This window comes from Medicago truncatula, chromosome 1 (assembly GCF_003473485.1).
Source record: "Medicago truncatula cultivar Jemalong A17 chromosome 1, MtrunA17r5.0-ANR, whole genome shotgun sequence".
Classification (NCBI taxonomy): Eukaryota; Viridiplantae; Streptophyta; class Magnoliopsida; order Fabales; family Fabaceae; genus Medicago; species Medicago truncatula.
In genome coordinates, this window is record NC_053042.1 from 30,424,342 (window position 1) to 30,444,255 (window position 19,914).

The 19,914-nt window shown below is 32.4% G+C and overlaps 1 protein-coding gene and 1 pseudogene across 1 annotated transcript; one reads left to right on the plus strand and one right to left on the minus strand.

The window, feature by feature from the left end:
* Positions 1–523: 523 nt before the first annotated feature.
* On the plus strand, positions 524–6,201 carry LOC25483869 (endoribonuclease Dicer homolog 2). Its single transcript, XM_013612583.3, has 12 exons — positions 524–710; positions 791–951; positions 1,101–1,319; positions 1,458–1,678; positions 1,814–2,085; positions 2,191–2,585; positions 2,712–2,815; positions 2,989–3,182; positions 3,415–3,624; positions 4,082–4,489; positions 4,878–5,156; positions 5,656–6,201. Exons 1-12 carry the CDS (start codon positions 528–530, stop codon positions 6,007–6,009), a joined length of 3,000 nt encoding a protein of 999 aa, XP_013468037.2. The 5' UTR covers positions 524–527; the 3' UTR covers positions 6,010–6,201.
* Positions 6,202–6,687: 486 nt separating this feature from the next.
* On the minus strand, positions 6,688–7,880 carry LOC25483870 (probable aspartic protease At2g35615; annotated as a pseudogene).
* Positions 7,881–19,914: the final 12,034 nt, after the last annotated feature.

The window sequence follows — 19,914 nt, forward strand, 5'->3', positions numbered from 1 at the left end:
GCCCTTCTGCTGCTGTGATTTTTTGACTCTACTTTACGTTCATGTTTGCATAATTGACATCGACTGTGTTTTACGTGATAGGCCGCGGAGTCTTTATCATCCATTGAAATTGAAACTCTCTTATGGGGTAACTCAGGTGATCAAATTGTGAAAGATTTTTGTTCGTCCGCTATTCTGACACTGCAAAGTTACATACCATCTGGTAATAATTCTACAATCTTGAGAAAATACATGATATTTCAATTTAATCTTTTGTTTGCATTCTTTTATTGATTCTAGAAAGTGTCTTCTTAATCAGATCCTCAGTGGATTATTGGTGACAATATGAATTCCGATATGGAAAGGGGGCTATTGACCTCCAAAGTGTGTTGTCTTATGGACTGTCTACTTGAGTACAGGTTATCATAAATATATCATGCATCACTGATCAATAGTTTTTGTTTTTATCTCATTTTGATTATTATTAAATCTATTTTAATTGATATACTGTGCTTACTGCATACTAAAATTACAGGAATTTTACTGAAATGAGATGCATAGTTTTTGTGGAAAGGGTTATTACAGCTATTGTCCTTGAGGTTCTTTTGAACAATTTGCTTCCGAAATACAATAGCTGGACGGCTAAATTCATTGCAGGAAACAGTAGTAAATTACAAAACCAATCAAGGAAAAATCAAAATCAAATTGTTGAAGATTTCCGTATGGGATTGGTATGCTACTTTCTTATATAATCCACTGTATTGTAATAAGCAAATGCAGTTACTTATTAAGGAAACATTTTAATCTATAGGTCAACGTCATTGTTGCGACATCAATTCTTGAGGAGGGTTTAGATGTTCAAAGTTGCAATTTGGTTATTAGATTTGACCCATCTCCCACCGTGTGCAGTTTTGTACAGTCCCGTGGCCGTGCCAGAATGCAAAATTCAGATTATATATTGATGGTTAAGAGGTAATTATTTTGATTTCAATTTACTATAGTAGCACTTAGGCAAGTTCTATTTAGCCTTCTGCAAGAGACAGTTATAATATCAAATCTATATGTTCATTTTTTTGAGGTAAGCTTACCTAAAATTTCCATATTTTGTTCCAAAATTACAGTGGGGATTCAGTTACACGATCTCGATTAGAGAAATACCTTGATGGTGTGGAAATGATGAGGAAGGAGTCCTTGCATCATTCTTCCCTTCCATGCGAAAGTCTTGAAAGTGATAAATTTAATGAGCAAACTTACCGTGTTGCAAGCACTGGAGCTGTTGTCAATCTTAGTTCTAGCATTACTTTGTTATACTTGTACTGCTCACGACTTCCAGCAGATGGGTTTGTTTATTGCTACCCTTATTCCATTTTTTTCTCCGTTTAATGAGCCTTAAGATCTGTTTTCTTTTGCATTAATCTGATCCTTTTAAAAAAAATTTATCTCGTTCATCATTCATCCCATTTTGTCTAAACTCCCAGGTACTTTAAACCGACTCCAAGGTGGGACAAACAGACTGGAACGTTGTATCTTCCTAAGAGTTGTCCTCTACAAGTACAAGCTGTTAATGTACATGGTGAATCAAAGTACTTAAAAAATATTGCATGTCTTGAAGCATGCAAACGACTTCATATGATTGGAGCTTTGACAGATAATCTCGTTCCTTCTATAGTCGTTGAAAAAGCAGAGGTGGAGGACTTTGGTAACTTCATGCCTTCTATTCATTTTTCATTTTATTATTATTGCCTTTAAATTTTTAATATTACGTGAATGTAAGTTTCTATTTAACCATATACTAATTCTATGAATGGCATCGACATCAAACAAAATCTTACAGGGAATGAACCATATGACGAGGATCAACCAAGTTACGTACCGCTTGAATTGGTGAATCGTATGCCAAACAATAGTAACACAATATACTATTGTTATTTATTAGAGCTAAAACAAAATTTTAGCTACGATATCACTGTGCAAGACATTTTTCTTGCAACTAGAGTCAAGCTTGATCTAGAAACTGAATGCATGCAATTTAACATGGGTTTCGATAGAGGTAGCTTGTCTGTAAATTTGAAATACAAAGGATCCATTAATCTCTCGCCGGATCAGGTATCTCTCTATCACTCCTTTAATTTTTTTTTTTTTAATTGCATCTACATATTCACAAGTGTTGAGAAAAAGTCAAAACAATTATGGTTTGTTTTCATTTTCCAGGTTCTTTTGTGTAAAAGATTCCAAGTTAATGTCCTTGGAATTCTTATGAACCATAAAACAGATATGGAAACTGTTTCCGACAAGTTCTGTTTGGAAGATGATCTTGAGTTTGATTATCTTCTGCTGCCATCTATTGCTATAGAGGAAACACCATCTGTTGATTGGATAACAATTAATTCCATACATCCATCTATAGTTAAGTGTCTGCATCATGAAGCAAATATATGGACTGAAAAGGGTTTAGTTTGCCCTTGCATATTGCGAAATGCTTTGATTTGTACTCCTCACAATGGCCGTACCTACATCACCACTGGTATAATGGAATTGGATGGAAATTCACCTCTGGAAGTAGGGGATGGTGAAGTTATCACATACAAGAAGTACTTTGGACAAAAGTAAGTAATTTTTTGTGGTAGATGTTCAGTGTCCAGTTAATCTATCAACTATGGTGCCTTATATACAGTCCAGTTAATTTATCTATTTTAGGGCATTATTCTAATTTATCCTTTTCCGAGTTTCAGACATGGCATTCAATTGCGTTTTGAGCATCAACGCCTACTTAAGGCAAGACATGTTTTTCCAGTAAAAAATTATTGTCACGGATATAGGCAAGCGAAGGACAGAGGTTTGAGCTTTAAATTTTTACTTTGTTTTTTGCGGTACTTTGATCTTTTCTTAGTGAGCACCATACAAACATTTGGTGTTCATAAAAGCATGGAAGATATAGTTTCTTCAATTATTGCTGTCAAATACTAATAATGTGTAATCTGATATTAATCCTGTGTTTTTCTTTTTCAGATGTGAGCAAGACCTTTGTTGAGTTACCTCCTGAACTTTGCTCTATAATCATGTCACCAATATCAGTCCGAACTATTTACTCATTTTCCTTTATTCCATCGATCATGCATAGACTTGAGTCATTGCTTGTAGCTTTGAACTTTAAAAAGATGCATTTGAGTCTTTGCCCGCAGAACAGTATTCAAACATTCAAGGTGGGTTAGTTTCTCTTATAATAATTTAATAATAAAAGTAGTTTTGAAACAAAGTTGTACTTGAAAACGGTAAGACTCTGAATAATGAATGTAAAGAGTTTCTTTTGGAACTTTCTCCTCTTGCTTTTTTTGGTTAATTTGTCTTGGTGCTATCTGAATGTGTGATTTTCTTTTTAGTCGTCAAACATTTTAAAGATATTTGCACTAATGGTATCTGCATTTTGCATTTTAGGTCTTGGAAGCAATGACCACAAAGTCATGCAAGGAGAACTTTCATTACGAGTCTCTGGAGACTCTAGGAGATTCTTTTTTAAAATACGCTGTTAGTCAACAGCTTTTTAATATGTATGAAAATCATCACGAGGGTCTTCTTAGTGTGAAGAGGGAGAAGATCATTTGTAACGCTGCCCTCTGTAAGTTAGGTTGCAGTTCTAAACTTCCGGTATTCTTTCTCTCCCTCTCTTTTTTAATAGATTAGTCTTTAATCTTGTATGCTTACATCTCTTATGATGCTATCTTTCAACTGATTTCTTAATTAGTTTATATTGTGTTTTAGAAGTTTGCAGAAGATTATAGTTATTATAATTCTGATCCTATAATATGCTTCTAATTTGGCTGATTATTATGCGGGTATCGTTTTTTTTTTTATTTTAGTTTTTTGCTTTCTCGAAACACTGAAGATCAAAACGAAAAGTGTACAATATTCACTATTTACCGTAATAAGTATAATGTTCTCAATTCTTCAAAAAAACAAAGTATTATGCTCTCAAAACTGTAATGCTTATAAATATTGATTATGTTGTATTGTTTGGCTTTTCATTTTGCGTTATTATTTTGAAACTGTAATTGCAGATAATATATTAATTTTGTTGTTGATTATCTATTCTTCTGAGTTGCAGGGCTTCATACGGAATGAGCCTTTTGATCCTAAGACCTGGATCATTCCTGGAGTTAAATCAAGATGTTTTAAATTAGAAGAGACAGTTTTCAAGGGGACAAAAATATATACTCGCGGAAATAGAAAATTGAAACGGAAAATTGCCGCTGATGTTGTTGAAGCACTAATTGGTGCCTTCCTTAGCACTGGTGGTGAGATGGCTGCATTGCTGTTTTTGGATTGGGTTGGTATCAAAGTGAATTTCAATATTACACCCTATGAGAGGCAATTCGATGCTTGTCCAGACAATCTAATCAATGTCAGCTTTCTAGAATCCCTCTTGAAGCACTCGTTTAGGGACCGTTCACTGTTAGTAGAAGCTATGACACACGGTTCTTACATGCTGCCTGATGTGCCAAGATGCTATCAGGTACTTACTGTTGGTATTATTCTTCATATAGAAACCAGACATATTGATTAGCTTATCTTTTGTGAAGTCTTGATAAACCTAATTTATAAATATTACTAATTCACAATCTTCTTCACAATCAATTACGTTTTCCTTAGGGTCTGTTTGGATTGGTTTATATGAGCATATCTATTGGCACAAGCACTTTTTATACTGTTTGGCAGAGCTTATGAAAACAACATATGGCATGTCCATGGGTTGTTTTCAGCTTATTTTCATAAGCTCTGCAGGATAGCTTATGAAGATGATTTAACAATACCTTTTTTTTTTGACAAATCAATACCTTATTCTTGTTACATATGTTTTGCTTTTGGCTAATTTTTTAAATGATATATTCCTTTCCCTGCAGCGACTTGAATACTTAGGAGACGCGGTGTTGGATTATCTCATTACTACACATTTGTATAATGAACATCCTGGCATGACACCTGGGCAGTTAACTGATATGCGGTCAGCTTCTGTGAATAACGACTGTTATGCAATGTCTGCCATCAAGGTTCAACTGCATAAACATGTACTCCATGCCTCTCAGGAGTTACATAAACATATTGCAGCTACCCTTGATAAATTTGACGAACAGTCTTCATCACAAACTTTTGGATGGGAGTCCGAGGCTTCATTCCCCAAGGTTAGTTTGTTCTATAAAATGTACAAGTTTATGTTCATCCTTCGTAGAAAACAAAAGTATAAACTCTGCATTTATAATTTTGTTTATAGTTTGAGCTATACTATTGGTATGGAAGTTTTTCTATTGAAGCTGTTATGACTTATGAGTACCTAAGCATCAGTCTTCTTGTCATTATGATCAAAATATAATATGTTTAAACATGTAATCTTTGTAGCATCGACACTTTAGGTGGATAGTGTGTCCGGTTCTGACATCGACACTACTCCGACACATGTGATTACATTCAATTATTTCATTTTCTTAAATTATTATCAGTGTCGACGTGTCGGTGTCAATGTCGAGTGGTTTTCATATTATGTGTTGGTGTTTAGTGTGTAATAGCTTTGCCTACTTTAGGGTCATTAGTTCTATTTGAACATAATTTAAAGATGTAAATGTTGTTAGTGCATTTTTCTATATTGTGAATCTGATGATCTAAGATTGTTCCTATTGTTACCAGGTACTTGGAGACATCATAGAGTCTCTAGCTGGTGCTATATTTGTTGATTCAGGATACAACAAGGAGGTTGTGTGGCAAAGCATAAGACCTCTTTTGGAACCCCTTGTGACACCTGATACATTAACGATCCATCCGATCAGAGAACTAACTGAACTGTGTCAGAAAATGAATTATACCATGGAGAAGAACTTGTCCAGGAACGACGGAGTTACTAGCTGTAGAATTGAGGTAATTGCAGATGGCATAATTCATCAATACGAGTACAAAGGTTCTACTGACAAGAAAACAGCTACAAGACTAGCCTGCAAGAGAGTTTTGAATTCCTTGCAGTTGAAGGAAACACAAGACCAGTGATATAATTGACTTGTGGAATTGTAAAAACACAAGGCTGTAGTTTTTTAGCCTTGGTATTAGGCTTTCTCCTTTCTATGTGCATCTTCTCTTTTTGTGCTGACATTTGTAAAAACACATGGAAAGCAACGAAGAGTCGTATAAGGAACAAAAGAGTTTTTTTTTCTTTTTACAATAAGGAACAAAATAGTTTTATGAAGATACACTGTTGGTGTAAAACTGTTTTATACAGTGTATAGAATCATTTGATTCGACTTTAATTTTGCTTTGAAAAAATGAAGAAAAATTATGAACAAATGCAGTCACAATTGCTTAAGGTTTGACTGTTACCAGAAAGATGATTATTTCGAATAAAAATTTGAATTATGATCGCATTGCAATCATTGATATATAGCGAAGAATCACAATTTTTTATAGACGTCATAACTTAGATTGCAATCATAAAAATTTTCCGAATCTAATATCAAATAAAAATTTATTGAAAACTGCTAATTCATCAGCTCATTGTGATGAAATATATAAGCATGTTGACACAAAGAAAATTAGCAAAAATAGAACTAAAAGAGTTGATTGATACTAATACTAATAGCTTTGGTAACAGAAAACCAAAGACCAACTAAATAAACATAAATTATTATGTCAAATAAAAAAAAGAACAGCCTTATAAGGCTTAATGATAAATTAATTCTTTGTACAATCACTAGGGGAAAAAGAAAGTTTTTTCCCTTCAAGATCATACTCAACTTGAAAATCAATCTGGGCCAAATTTCCAAGAATAGAAATTCCTGCAATATTTGAAGGTACTACTGCTAAGCATACCAAGTTATTCTCTTCCAAATAAAGGATGTTCTTAGGCTGCAAGGGAACATTTGCTCCAGTAAAATGCAACACAATAGAAGGAAAGCTCGAATTTGGATCTTCAAAACAATAGTGGAATGGAGATGGAATATCTTCCACTTCCTCAATATCAATAACTTCCTTCACCGAAGCTAAAAAATCATCGAAAAAGGGTTGTTCGAGATACATCAATGCTGTCCCTGAATCAATGATTATGTTGCCATCAATTTGACCTGTCTGAATTGTTTTTTGTCGACCAATAGTAATACCTTCAAGGTTAAGGTAGTAAAAAGTTTGTTCAAGAGATTTGATTATGAGTGGAGTAGACACAACTTCGTTACCCGTTATAGTTGATTGGTTCCCAAACTTGAGTTTACTAGTTGAGTTTGAACCGAAAGGAACCAAACAATAAGAGAATTTTCGACCGATGGAATGACCTAGTTGTGAAACTAGTGAAAATGGTCCTGCTCCTAGACCAACAAGTCCTGCTGCTTTACCACTATTATCAGCTGTGAAAATATTGTAATATCCACATCCAAAAATAGACTTTGGAAATGTAATGTGAACACTATTAGAACCAAAACTAATGGAATCCACAACTAATTCACTAACAGAGAATGATTTGTCACCATAATGGTATGAGTAAAAACATTCTTGTGATTTTCCACAAAATTGTTGTTTTTTAGGGAGTAATGTGCAAGATTGTGTGTCACATGTGAGATTTGTATGAGCGGAAGATTTGGTTCTATCATATAATGGGGTGTCTTGTGCAAAACAATTGATACAAGGAGAACATTGTATCTAACCCATGTAAGGTCACTACCAGGATCAAAAATAGCAAGTTTTTCAATAGGTGGTGTACCAATAAAAATTCTCATGAGATAATCACCATTATTTGGAAGTATAATAGATTTGTAATTTTCATTTGATAAAAGGGAAAGGGAATGAGAAAATCTATTTAGTCTAGTATTTGAGCGAAAAGCTACATTTCTTATGAGATCTAATTTGGACAATGAGGGGTTGTAAAAAGGTGACATGGGTGAAAATAGGGATAATTTTTATAACAAAAAGCAAATTCTATTTTAGTTGAAAATAGGGTGCTAAAATTTCAGTCTACTTCACATGTGCTATTTTTCTCTACTTCTACAGTATTTTTATTTTGTTTTGGTGTATATAGAATATTTAATTTATTTTCAGATGTTGTCTAAAAAAAACATTTATTTTGTAGTGAAAAGCGAAATGAAAAGCAAAAAAACACAACAATGAGCTAAAAAAATTATGATGCATTATGTAAAGGCCCTTTTTTTCATATTATGCCTAAGGCCCGTAAAACTCTAGGAACGGGCCTGAAGAATACTAGTGAATCCATGTTTTAGGAGATTTAGACTAGAAAAGCAGCCAAGGAAACAAGTTCATATAATGTGCTTCTATTTATGCATTTTTCAGTTAGTACTAAAGATTTCTCGTTAATTAAGAAATGTATTTAGTTCATATAATACGAGCAAACGCTCCCAAACTCATTTACATAGGCTTAATCTAAAACAACCCAAATCTAAAATGAAAGAATCTTAAATTAAAGGAATAAATCGGAACTCGTCCAAATTACAGGGGCCTAAAGACATATTAACCCAAAAATTAAATATTTATTATTTTATTCCACTTATTTCTCTCTATAATAAATATTTAAGAATATTATTGACAAAGCAATAGTTATTTTGTGCGAATTGGTTATTCTTTACGTGCAATTACAAAGATTAATTTTTTAGATTGGAAATGACTACAATGGTGACAAAACTCTCTTTTAATAGATTTAACAATGTTGCATTCTTAAAATTGTTTGAACTCATAACCGTAAGAGAATCCCAATCACATTCAAATGTTCTTTTGGTGGAGGTAGGTCTTTAAACACAAATCAAAAGACATAAAAATAGAAAATAGTAGTACTTTCATTTTGTGTTCTTGAGAAATAAACATAGTTGTGCTCCTTCAACTTTGAGATTAGAAACTGCAACACCGTTTTTTAACCTCTGTATGACTTCCATATTTATTGACGTTCATTGTATACTTGCTTGATATTTGTCATGCAATCTTGTTTTTTGTTCTTCAAATTTAACAAAATATTTCTTGGAAGCACCTTAGTCTTGGTCAAGTCACGTACAATCTTCTTATCATCCTCCTTTAATCTACCCGCAAGCATGTGTCATTCTAAAGCCGGCTCCATCTCATGGTTGTGAACTCCATTAAGAATGTTTAATCTCCAATCATTTGTTTGCCTACTAAGATATCCACGAACAATGAACATACACCTACATTTTCTTGAGCCTGTTGTCTCATGCTTCGGTTTTTTTTTTTTTCAAGCACTTTGTGAGCGCCGCTCCTTTCACATGCTAATTGCAACATTGGAGCGATCAAATTGGATCTTTGTATCACAATTGTAAATTCCGCCTTATTTTCTTGACGACGTGTCCAATTAAGCAAATCATCTCTATCTTTCCATTTAACTTCTTCGGGGAAAAAAAATTAGTCGTGTCAACTTCGTTGGCATCAAGTGGGACGACACCGGAGTCAACATATAATGAATCTTCAACATGGACGGAAGCTACAACAATATTTAGTTTGTCTTCAACCTTTAGACGGTTTGACATCTCCGGAATTTTCGACAAAAATTGGTTTTGTTTCTCCCGGATCACCATCCGCGTTCTCAACCATTACTATAAATAAACAACACAAAACTATGAACTAACAACTAACTAATGCATAAACATCAATTGCGTAATGAATTAAAAAACAAAAAAACACCCAAAAAAAAAATTTCTTCGAAAAAGTTGCAGTAGCATGCAATTCTGGAACAATCGCATCGGTAGTTAACTACCGAAATCTATCACCATTTAACTGCCGATGCTCCCATACCTCGGCACTTAAGTGTCAATGCTCCCATGTCAGTGTTCTATGAAAACTGACAGCAAAAACCCCAAAAAGAGCAAATAATAAACGGATTAAAATGCTTACTACTTGTTTTTTTTACGTTAAAAGTGTGTTGATACCTTCTAGGATTGATACTTCAATGATTTTGGAGCAAGAATGGGTGAAAAATATATTGGATTTGGGAGTTTAGATGGAAGAGGTATGTAAGTTGATGATGAAATAGTGAGTAAGGGGAGTAGTTGGTTGCTATCATCTGATGGAACAACGCATCGGTACTTAACTGCCGAAGATTTCAAAAAACCGACGGCACTTAACTGAATTGTGAAATCGGCGGCAGTTAACTGCCAATCGGTATTTTGGCCATTTACTGGTGTGTTTCATCTTAAACACATGTGTGAACAACAATTTTCCACAAGTAGAGTTGTCAAATAGGGCTACCCGGCCCGTTTAGGGCCGGCCCTAACGGGCTTTATCGGGCCGGATAAAAAAACTGTTGAAATATGGGCTTAAAAAAAACTACATGAGCCCGGACCTACACGTTGTTCGAACTAAACTGGCCGACGCGTATTAATTTTTATTTTATTTTATAAAAAGTACAATAAAATAATCCTATAAAATTTCTTATAAATAATATTTTAATAAATTCAAATAATGCCTAACACAAAAAACAAATTGTAAACATTCTATTACAAACATCGCAAACCAAAACGGCAAGAAAAACAATTTTAAATAAATTAGGTATGTTATGGTTATAAATATTTATATGTTCGATCTTTAAAACTAAAAGTAACAAAACGGATAAATATAATTTTTTATTACTTGTATATTTGTGTGTTGATTTATTGAATTTTCACTTTTATTTTTTTCTTTAATAATTAATTAAATAAAGAATTATTAAACATATATATATATATATATATATATATATATATATATATAATATCTAGGATTTTTTCTATGCGGGCTAAACGAACTACCCGCGATCCATACAGCTCAAATAGATACCGGACATTTTAGGTTAAAAAGCCCTACAATTAATCGGGATTGGCAGACCGGTTCATACAAGCTACTCACAAGTCACAAGCACCTTGAATTCCCAGAAAAGCTCATTGAATCGAGAGTTACGAATCAATCATTGAATCGGGAGATAAGAACATGTCGACCTACAAGTATACATACCAATACCGTTTAAATTTATTCATAATCATTGCCATGGTTCAATGGTAAGGGGTGTGTCTTGGTTCAACTCCCAAGCAACACACATTTTCACATTATTTTTAATTTTATAAAGTACTCCATTCGGTCACTATTATAAACAAAATTTCACTTTTTAAATACATTGAATAATTAATGTATCTAATTTTTATTATAGACCATATATATCAATTATTCAATGTATAAAAAAAGTGAAATTTTACTTATGTAATAGTGACCGGAGGGAATATAACTTAAGACCGATTCTTTTTTCACTCTCTAACTTTCTCATGTACCCTATTCGAATTATAAAACCCGATAAAAACAAAATATTTTGGAGGGTGTTTTAATATGTGTTTGGATAGTGTATTTCGTTTTTTGTTATATAATTTAGAAATTTTAAAGTCGTTTGGGCTATATGTAAGATTAAAAATCTCGAATCAAAATATCATAATAGGGAAGCCCAATCTAAAAATTTTCTCTTTAAGCACCTTTAATTGCTCATAAGCACCTCAAAATAAAAGATTTTACTTTTTCTTTTAGATAATGTGGTGGATAAAAAAATTTAAATGATTAATGTTAATAATGAATTGTTAGATTTTTTTTTATTTTCTTTCGTCCGAATTTGAACTCATGACTTCCATCTCTTTAACTCTTAATTCAAATCAATTGAGCTATTTAATCATCTAGTAAAAAAGATAAATTAACAAACTAAATGAGGGGTGAGAACACAATTACAATCTAGCACAAGAAATACATGCAGAAAGTTACAACTTACAATCAAGATTAACTAAAACTAGGAAGAAAGAAACATCAAATCCCTTTTAAGAAAATAAATTTGGACATGAGTAGACCTATATGAAGCAATGCTAAATTACACACCAATTCGAAAGGTTTAGTAGATTAAGAATCTCTTCTAGCTCTATAAGAAGTTTGAGATAAAAGGTTTAGTAGATTAAGAATCTTTTGACTTTTTATTTTTTGCTTTGTTAAAATATTAAGTAATTTTTTGCTATTCAAAGAGTATGGACGGAAACTTGCTTAATGATTAATGACGCCGCACATTTTGAATGTAAGAATCAAAGCTTTGGATTCGGTCGGTGGCTTTGGGACACCAATTCCATACGTAGACATCACTGCACATGTTTCTTGTCACCATAAATAAAAGAGAAATAATATTTAAAAAACCATTTTTTACGATTTTTATGACAACTTTCTCTCTTATATTTACATTATCTTTTTATTTTCTCTCTCTATTGCTTCGGTTTTTGTGTCACTACCTCATTTCCTTTGTAAAATTTTGGTTGTCACAAAAGTTGTCACATATATGGATGTTCAAATAACACAACTCATAAACAAAATAAGGAGAATGCTAATCACTGCCCTTGGAATATTGGATAAAGGGATAAAAATAAAAATATAGCATTGAAAAATAATGAAAAATGATAAATTTAACTTTTTAAAAGTCAAAATATTATTGAAACCAATGAAAACATACTACTTTTAACTTCCTTAAATCAATGGTTAACAACAACAACTTTATTAGGGGATAAATAAAATAAAACAACTTTTTTCTGCACATTTAACGCCACGTGTTAAGGAATATACAAATATTTAACAAATAAATTGACATTTAACACGCTTACTAATACTTTTCTAGTCCTACTTAAATGTCTCTTATAAATAGAAACAAAGAGAGGGTATAACTTCTACCTTTTAAATACTAGAGCATTGCTCTAGAGAGTTTTTATCAAGAATTTATCAAGAAAATGTCTCAACAAATTAAATTTATTATTTAATGAAAATCAAAGAAGATAATGGTGTGTAATTAAGGAAAGGTGTTAGCAAATACACTGTTTTAAAATTTTCTTGATAAATTTTATCACTGTATTTTTGTTTTTTTGAGGGATTTGTCACGGTATCAATCATTTCCCTAAATACTAACATGCACATGTTAGCATTTATTTATTTATTTTCTTTTCTTTTCTATTTCTCTCCCTTCATCATCATGTATATAACTCTCTTTTCATTAAATCTAGTCTAAATTAACATTTTACTCCTTCAACTTGTACGATTATGTCAATTTTTTATTGTAAAAAAAATGTCAAGTTAGTAATCAATTTTACGAAATAGTAATTTGGTTCTTTCAATTAAACAATATAATGTCAGACAATTTTTTATTTTAACCAAGTTTAACTTCGCATTACTATTTTATACTTATCATATAAGTAGGCGAATGAAAGAGGCACATCAAGCATGTACGGATGGAAATAATACAAGAATATGAAGGACCACACTCTAGTTAACATTTCAAATGACATTTACATGAGAAATCTTTAGTATACACTTGAGACTTATGCATCTATTATTTGGACCAGAAAATATAATGACGAGGAAACTAAAAAGGCTCTGATCAAACTAAAAAGTGGTGGCAAATTGGACACGAATTAAGTATATATTTTGAGCCCTTTTAGGTTTAGTTGCTTTCCAAGTAGAAAACTAACAAAGTTCTTGTTCTTGTTTTCTTTCCAAGTACAATTCTTTCTCTTGGCTTTAAAGAAAAACTTCACGGCCAGCCATCTCTTTCCCACAAAGTTAGGTCCGTGCCATGTGGTGTAGCAACCACTTGCTTGCTTTTTTTTTATTTTTTTATCACAATTCTTGATATTTAAAATTTTAAATTACCAACTAGGGTTTTCATATATACCAAATATTAAGAAAAGAAAACAAACAATTGGCTTTATAGTTTATGTTTAGGTGAATACAATTTCAATTTGTTTGAGTTTCAAGTGAATTTATATAACTTCCAATGCTCCAACTATGTTGGCAATTTCAATTTTCAACAACCATTTGCAACAACAACTCCTAAAGATTACTCCCTCCGGTCCTATTTATAAGAGAATTTTGGATCAACAAAAGTTGATGTATCTAGTTAAAAATTCAGTCCAAATACATTCACTTTTGTTGACCTAAATTTCTCTTATAAATAGGACCGGAGGTAGTATTAAACATAAAGAAAAAGAAAGTTTGGGAGACCAAATCAAAGTCAACAATAATAAAGTGGTACGATAGTTTAGAAGACCAAACCTATCTTTAAAAACTCAGTCCTAACAAAATTTGATAAATATTCCACCAAGTTATACCACATCATTGTGACCATGATGAACCAACCTATTAGAAAAACTAATCCCCTCTTTCAAAATGTGTGAGCACGTCTATTGCATTTATTTGGTGATAATCAAACAAACTAAAGGAGTTTCGTTGAGAATGATGTTTAGAATCAATCCTTGAATGGTTGTTATATGCACTTACAACTAACTTAGCATGTAGAATGATCAATTTCTTCCTTCATTTTTTTGGTTAAGTATTAAGTGAAATTGCCATCCTTGTCTGCATAATGTTTAGCTATTTAGTTCACATCATCTTCAATGTCACTCCAAAGTTGGCCAAGCATACAGATGTCTTTTGCATTTTTAATCACAAATTTGGCAAGTGCAACGAACTATAACTAGTAATAAAGTGGTAAGTTATTGTTTCCACATGGATTGTCGTCAATGAAGCATTTTGCTATACCTATTTAATTTAAGACAACATTAAAGGGGTTTAAGGGTTTGAACTTTTGATTTGTCAATGCGAGTAATAGTTGTTTGCAAAAAAGTAAAAGGTTTGTTTCAGAGGTTAGACGATGATTAGGATTCTTCGAATCCCCTCTATCTTCTTTATTGGATTAATGTAATATTTAATACTAATTATGATTAAGCGCTTGATAAACGACATGTCAATTATGAAACCGTGATTGATTCGTAGATTTACTTATTTGTAAATATGCTTAACTAGAGCGGTACTAAGTAAATTCTCTAATGATGATGAATCATAAATCCAACATCGTACACATAAACCCCAAATTGTCAGATTAAGATAAATAAGCAATTCTCAATTATAGTTCTTGTTTGAATTAAAGCAAGGTAAGTTAGCCTTTTACTAAAGGTGGTAACTAGGCTACCCATGAAAGAATGATGAGTAATTTACCCCAACCAAGACACATTAGCCACATAAGCACATATTCATGAACTATCTTGACCCCACAAATAAATTGCTCATTTTCATTGGTTGGTGGGTAAATTACCCACCATTCTTCAAAGGTAATTTAGAAAAAACCTTTACTAAAACCTAGAGATCATACATGATATCCTTAGGTGTTTATTTCTGCCCAAACTTTGCAATAGATACAATTATGGCTTATTTGTGCTTAAAGGTCCATAAGCATTACAACGATCGGAACAACTGAAAATAAAATAAGAACTTAAATCATAATCGAAAAAAGACTACATTAATTAATTTCAACAAATAAACAAAGGTTAATCTTAGAAACCTAATCATAGGGAGTTTAGTTTCTCATGGCAACATAAATCATAAACAAGAAATAAATACAAAACATACTCTCAAGGAAGAAAGTTGGGAGAAACCCTATCTTCCTCCTCATTGAAACCCTATTTTCCCGCATTGTATTGTCTCAAAAAACCTTATTGAAATCCTTTGTTCTTCATTCTCTTGCCTCCATAATTCCATGCGATGTGTCTTGATTTTCTGATATACATAATTTCTTACTAAAATTACTCAAAACACGTATGAAATTTCCGAGAAGAAATATAATTACATGGACTCATGAAAACAATACGAAATGTCCCATAAACCATGATCAACTCCTCTAAAACATCTTTAAAATGACCTCAAACTCGACTAAAACGACTAAAAGTTATAGCTAAAATATCATCAAATATCTTGTCATCAATTGTTGGATTGAGATCTTGATTGTATGATCAACCATGATCAAGTGTTTATGAGACGTCTTAGTATTACTTTGTGTTTTAGGAACAAATTCTTTCTAAGTTTTCATATCTCCAAGTTCAAAATTATATATGTGTTACTGGTTCCTCATAACCTTCCCTTCATTTTGTTTATTTCCAGCAAGATCTCGATTAGTAGCCACAGGCTCCCAATGATCCTCCTGATCTTCTTGAGTCTAAGCTTCATGAAATTCTTACATGAATAAATTCTTGTGTTTTTCACCCTCACAAACATTTACATTGTTTTTTCTGGTGCAATTATTGAACCAATGGTTCAAAATAATTTTACGATTGTTGACAATAATCGGATGTGTTTAATTTGATATGCAAAAAGAAATAGGTGTTGAACTTATTTCCTGCATTTTCATTATGATCAAGAGATCTATCAGTAACTTTCTTCGAAGCTTTACAACATCATACATTAATGTTTGGAGAGTAGCTAAAGATGGTTGCAATGGTTTGTGTAACTTTATGTTTGGAGACTTGTTTATATTTGAAACTTGTTTTGGATATTTGTTTGTTCAAAATTTGTTTGTCCTTTAATTTTGTTCAAAAAATAGAAATGTACAATTATATATTCCTATGAAATAATAATATTATAATATTATAAATAAAATAATTTCAATTTTTTGAGCATTGTGGCATTTTATATGTCAATTGTGGCAGCTCAATGATTAAATATTAGAAGTAAATTCTGGCAGTTGGACATGCCACTACATGCATAGGTCTCCGGAGTACTTTCTGGCGGTTAAAACCACCGGTACTTTCTGCATGTTACGGCGGTCAGAAATGCCAAAAACACCTATTGGCTTTGTCACAATTATGTAAATAATGGCGTTTGAAACTGCCGCTATATACAATTAAATAACCGCCACTTTAAGCCAAGTATAAAATGGCGGACAACATGGCGGCTACGTAAAAACTGCCACTTTAAACCTTGTAGCAGGCAAAATATCGGCAGTTTTTAAAACGCCAGAATTGTGCATAGTGGCGGCTAAAACTGCCGGAACATACATTTTTTAGCCGCTGGAAAACACGCGTTTTTTTGTAGTGATTAATCAAAGTCTCTTTTTACTAACTCTTGTTTTCTATCTTAACATTGTTTTGGGTTTTGTTATTTCCATAAGAGTGTAATTTATGGCATTGAGCAATGAATTGACCAAGCATTTGACATTTAGGGAAATATTGAAGAAGATTTCTGTTTAAAAAAATATCGAAGAAGATTTTCATAGATTACCTCCACGAAGAAAGTGTAGTCTTCTTTCTCTACCATTATTTCTTCATCTAAATCTTATCTAAAAGATCAAGATTTTCCATGATTCTTGCAAAATGTCCAAAAACAAGGTTCTTGGTTGATTTATCCAAAGATGTTTAGAAGTGTGCCAACCCTACTTGCTATTTCAAACAACACTTTTGGGATCTAATACTCTTGTGGAAGGCCGATTAAACATATCCAAAACTTGTGTATGACTTTGTCTTTGCGTATGAGGATTAAAATAGAGCATGTCTATATAGTGCGAAAAAATCCAAGTACGACTTTACACGATAAACGGTGGGTAATGTTATTATACCATTAAAATAAATAAAAAGCAAAACAAGATTAAAAACAAAATACAATCCAATGGCTTTGTATTCATTCATTGTTATTCGTCACAATTATCTCGCACCATTAAGCTTTTCCCATTAAAATATGGTGTCTATTTTGATGATTGTACTAAACCTAGCATTGAATTCCCAATACATACTATCCAAGTCTTTCACACCATTTTCCAAGCATTTTCCATAAGATTGTTAGCTTTTGAGTAAGCTCATGTGCAGTTAGAGGCTCATCACCCTTGTGCATGATAAAACATAAAAATAGATTGTACTTACACCATCAAGACCTCACTTGTATTTATCTTGAGCGAACTTGATAGACAAATAGTCTTCCTTGATCAAATGCTTTGGCAATTGACTTGCCTTAGTTTCAAAATATTTTTTAAAGGGTGGATGTTAGTATGTTAACTATGTTAGTTTTCTTCTTACTAGGACTTGAACATTTGATCTTTAACTCCACGTACATATATTGACCATGCAAACCCTAACTGAGCATTAAGACTGTTCTACCAAACATAAAAAATGTAAACATTAACTCATGATGGAAATAGAACCACTCCCAAACTCGGTCGTGATGGAAACCATAACTTTTGCTTAAATTAACTCCGACATTGCAATGACAATGTTAAATATGAAGTGAGATAGATAAATACGCTTTTAGGATGATCAAAATGACTTGTGGATGGTTGATAAAAGTGAAAGTTGGTCTCATAATGGGACGGGGGGTTGGGGCGGGATATCAAACTATTTATAGATGGTAATGCTAATTTCACTTAACAAATTACGTACGCTCGCTTAGCGAGCTTTGGTATTACATAGCGGGTCACCGCCGCCCAAACCAGCCAACCAAAACAAGTCATATGTCTTCAATGACACGCACCCATTCCTCTGCGCCACACCTGAAAAGTGTTGCACTCAAGATCGACAAGTGAATCCACTAATTTCACTTCGCAGGAATTTGATTAGCGAATTCCCTTGATCAAAACTCGATTTTTCTTTCTTACGGAGCAAGCAACACCCTTCCTAAGTCTTTATAGACTTCTAACTTTTATTTTATTTATTTTTGGAAAATTATAGATTTCTAATTTCACTATAACTAACACTGAAATATAGCAAAACAACACACCAAGGACATAGTAATATGAATACTAACATACGAGATGGGAAAAATGGGGTGTTATTACATTACTACCTCCCTTGGCGAAGTTTTGTTTGTGAAATTTAAAGTGCATGTGAATAAGTACAGTTAGCTTTGCTATACAAGATGGGAAAAATGAGCTGTTTCATTACCACCTTCCTTAAATAAATTTAGTTTGTGAAATTTAAAGTACATGTGAACAAGTACAATTAGCTTTGCTTCATTTGCTCTTTTGTGCCCAAGTCGTCTCTAGTAGAATCATCAAAATCCTTATATAATGCTTATTCAAAAAAATTAAATAAAAAATCCCTTCTATCAACGATAAGTCTAACGCTTACGCTACGTTATCTCTTAATTTTTTTTTTAAAAAGCTAAAATGAAATATATTACTGAAAATCTGAAAAAGGTGAAAATCCATCTCATTACAAATGAATACCCAAACAAGATAATCGCTAAATTGTATTGACTCAAACTCAATTATGTGTGACAAGCTCAATTATGGAGGAATGAAATTAGACAACATTATCTTTCAAGCTTTTCTCACAATGGAGAGAATAGACTCCCATTGAGAAGCCAACAATCCAACTCCAAAATATTTACTCATTTTTGTTTGATAAAATCTAAGACCCATGGCATTTATACTTGGCTCATATATTTAGCTAATAGTACTATATGAGACATTGATTATGGTGAAAGAGATCTATCAAGGGTGAACACAGGTTGATATAGAGGTGGGGACAAGAAAGTGACACTGTTAATTAATAAGATGAAAATATATCTGACATTTTTCATGTAACAGTATCTATATAAGTCTTTATATTTTCAAAATTTCATTATCAAGCTCAAGAATTCATATTCATTCATGTACGTACACGCCAAAGGACTGGTTCAGTGTAGGGACATGATGAGGAACACACTGCAGAGAAAAGCCAAACAAGGATGGATCAGTGAAATTTACGTTCCCCATTAGATGATGCAGAACAACCCCATCTTTATTTCGCTTTCAATGTTCTCTCCAATTATTTATGACGGTAAATATAATACTCCCTCCGTTCCTTAATACTTGACACAGTTGACCTTATTACGCATGTCAATACATAATTTTGAGTTTAAATATCTTGAATAATATATTATGAAAAATTATGAAAATTTGATATTTTGAAAATACTCATTGAGACGAATCTAACGACATCTTATATGGTGTTATTTATCTTTGTATATTAGTTGAAAAATACGGTCAAAATCAGTTATGTCAAAATTAAAAAAAAATTAAATTGGTCAAGTATTAAGGGACGGAGGGAGTAATAATTTTGTAGTATATAGTTGTTGGTATTTCAAATAAATGTTGTATTAAGTGTTACATGCCTATAT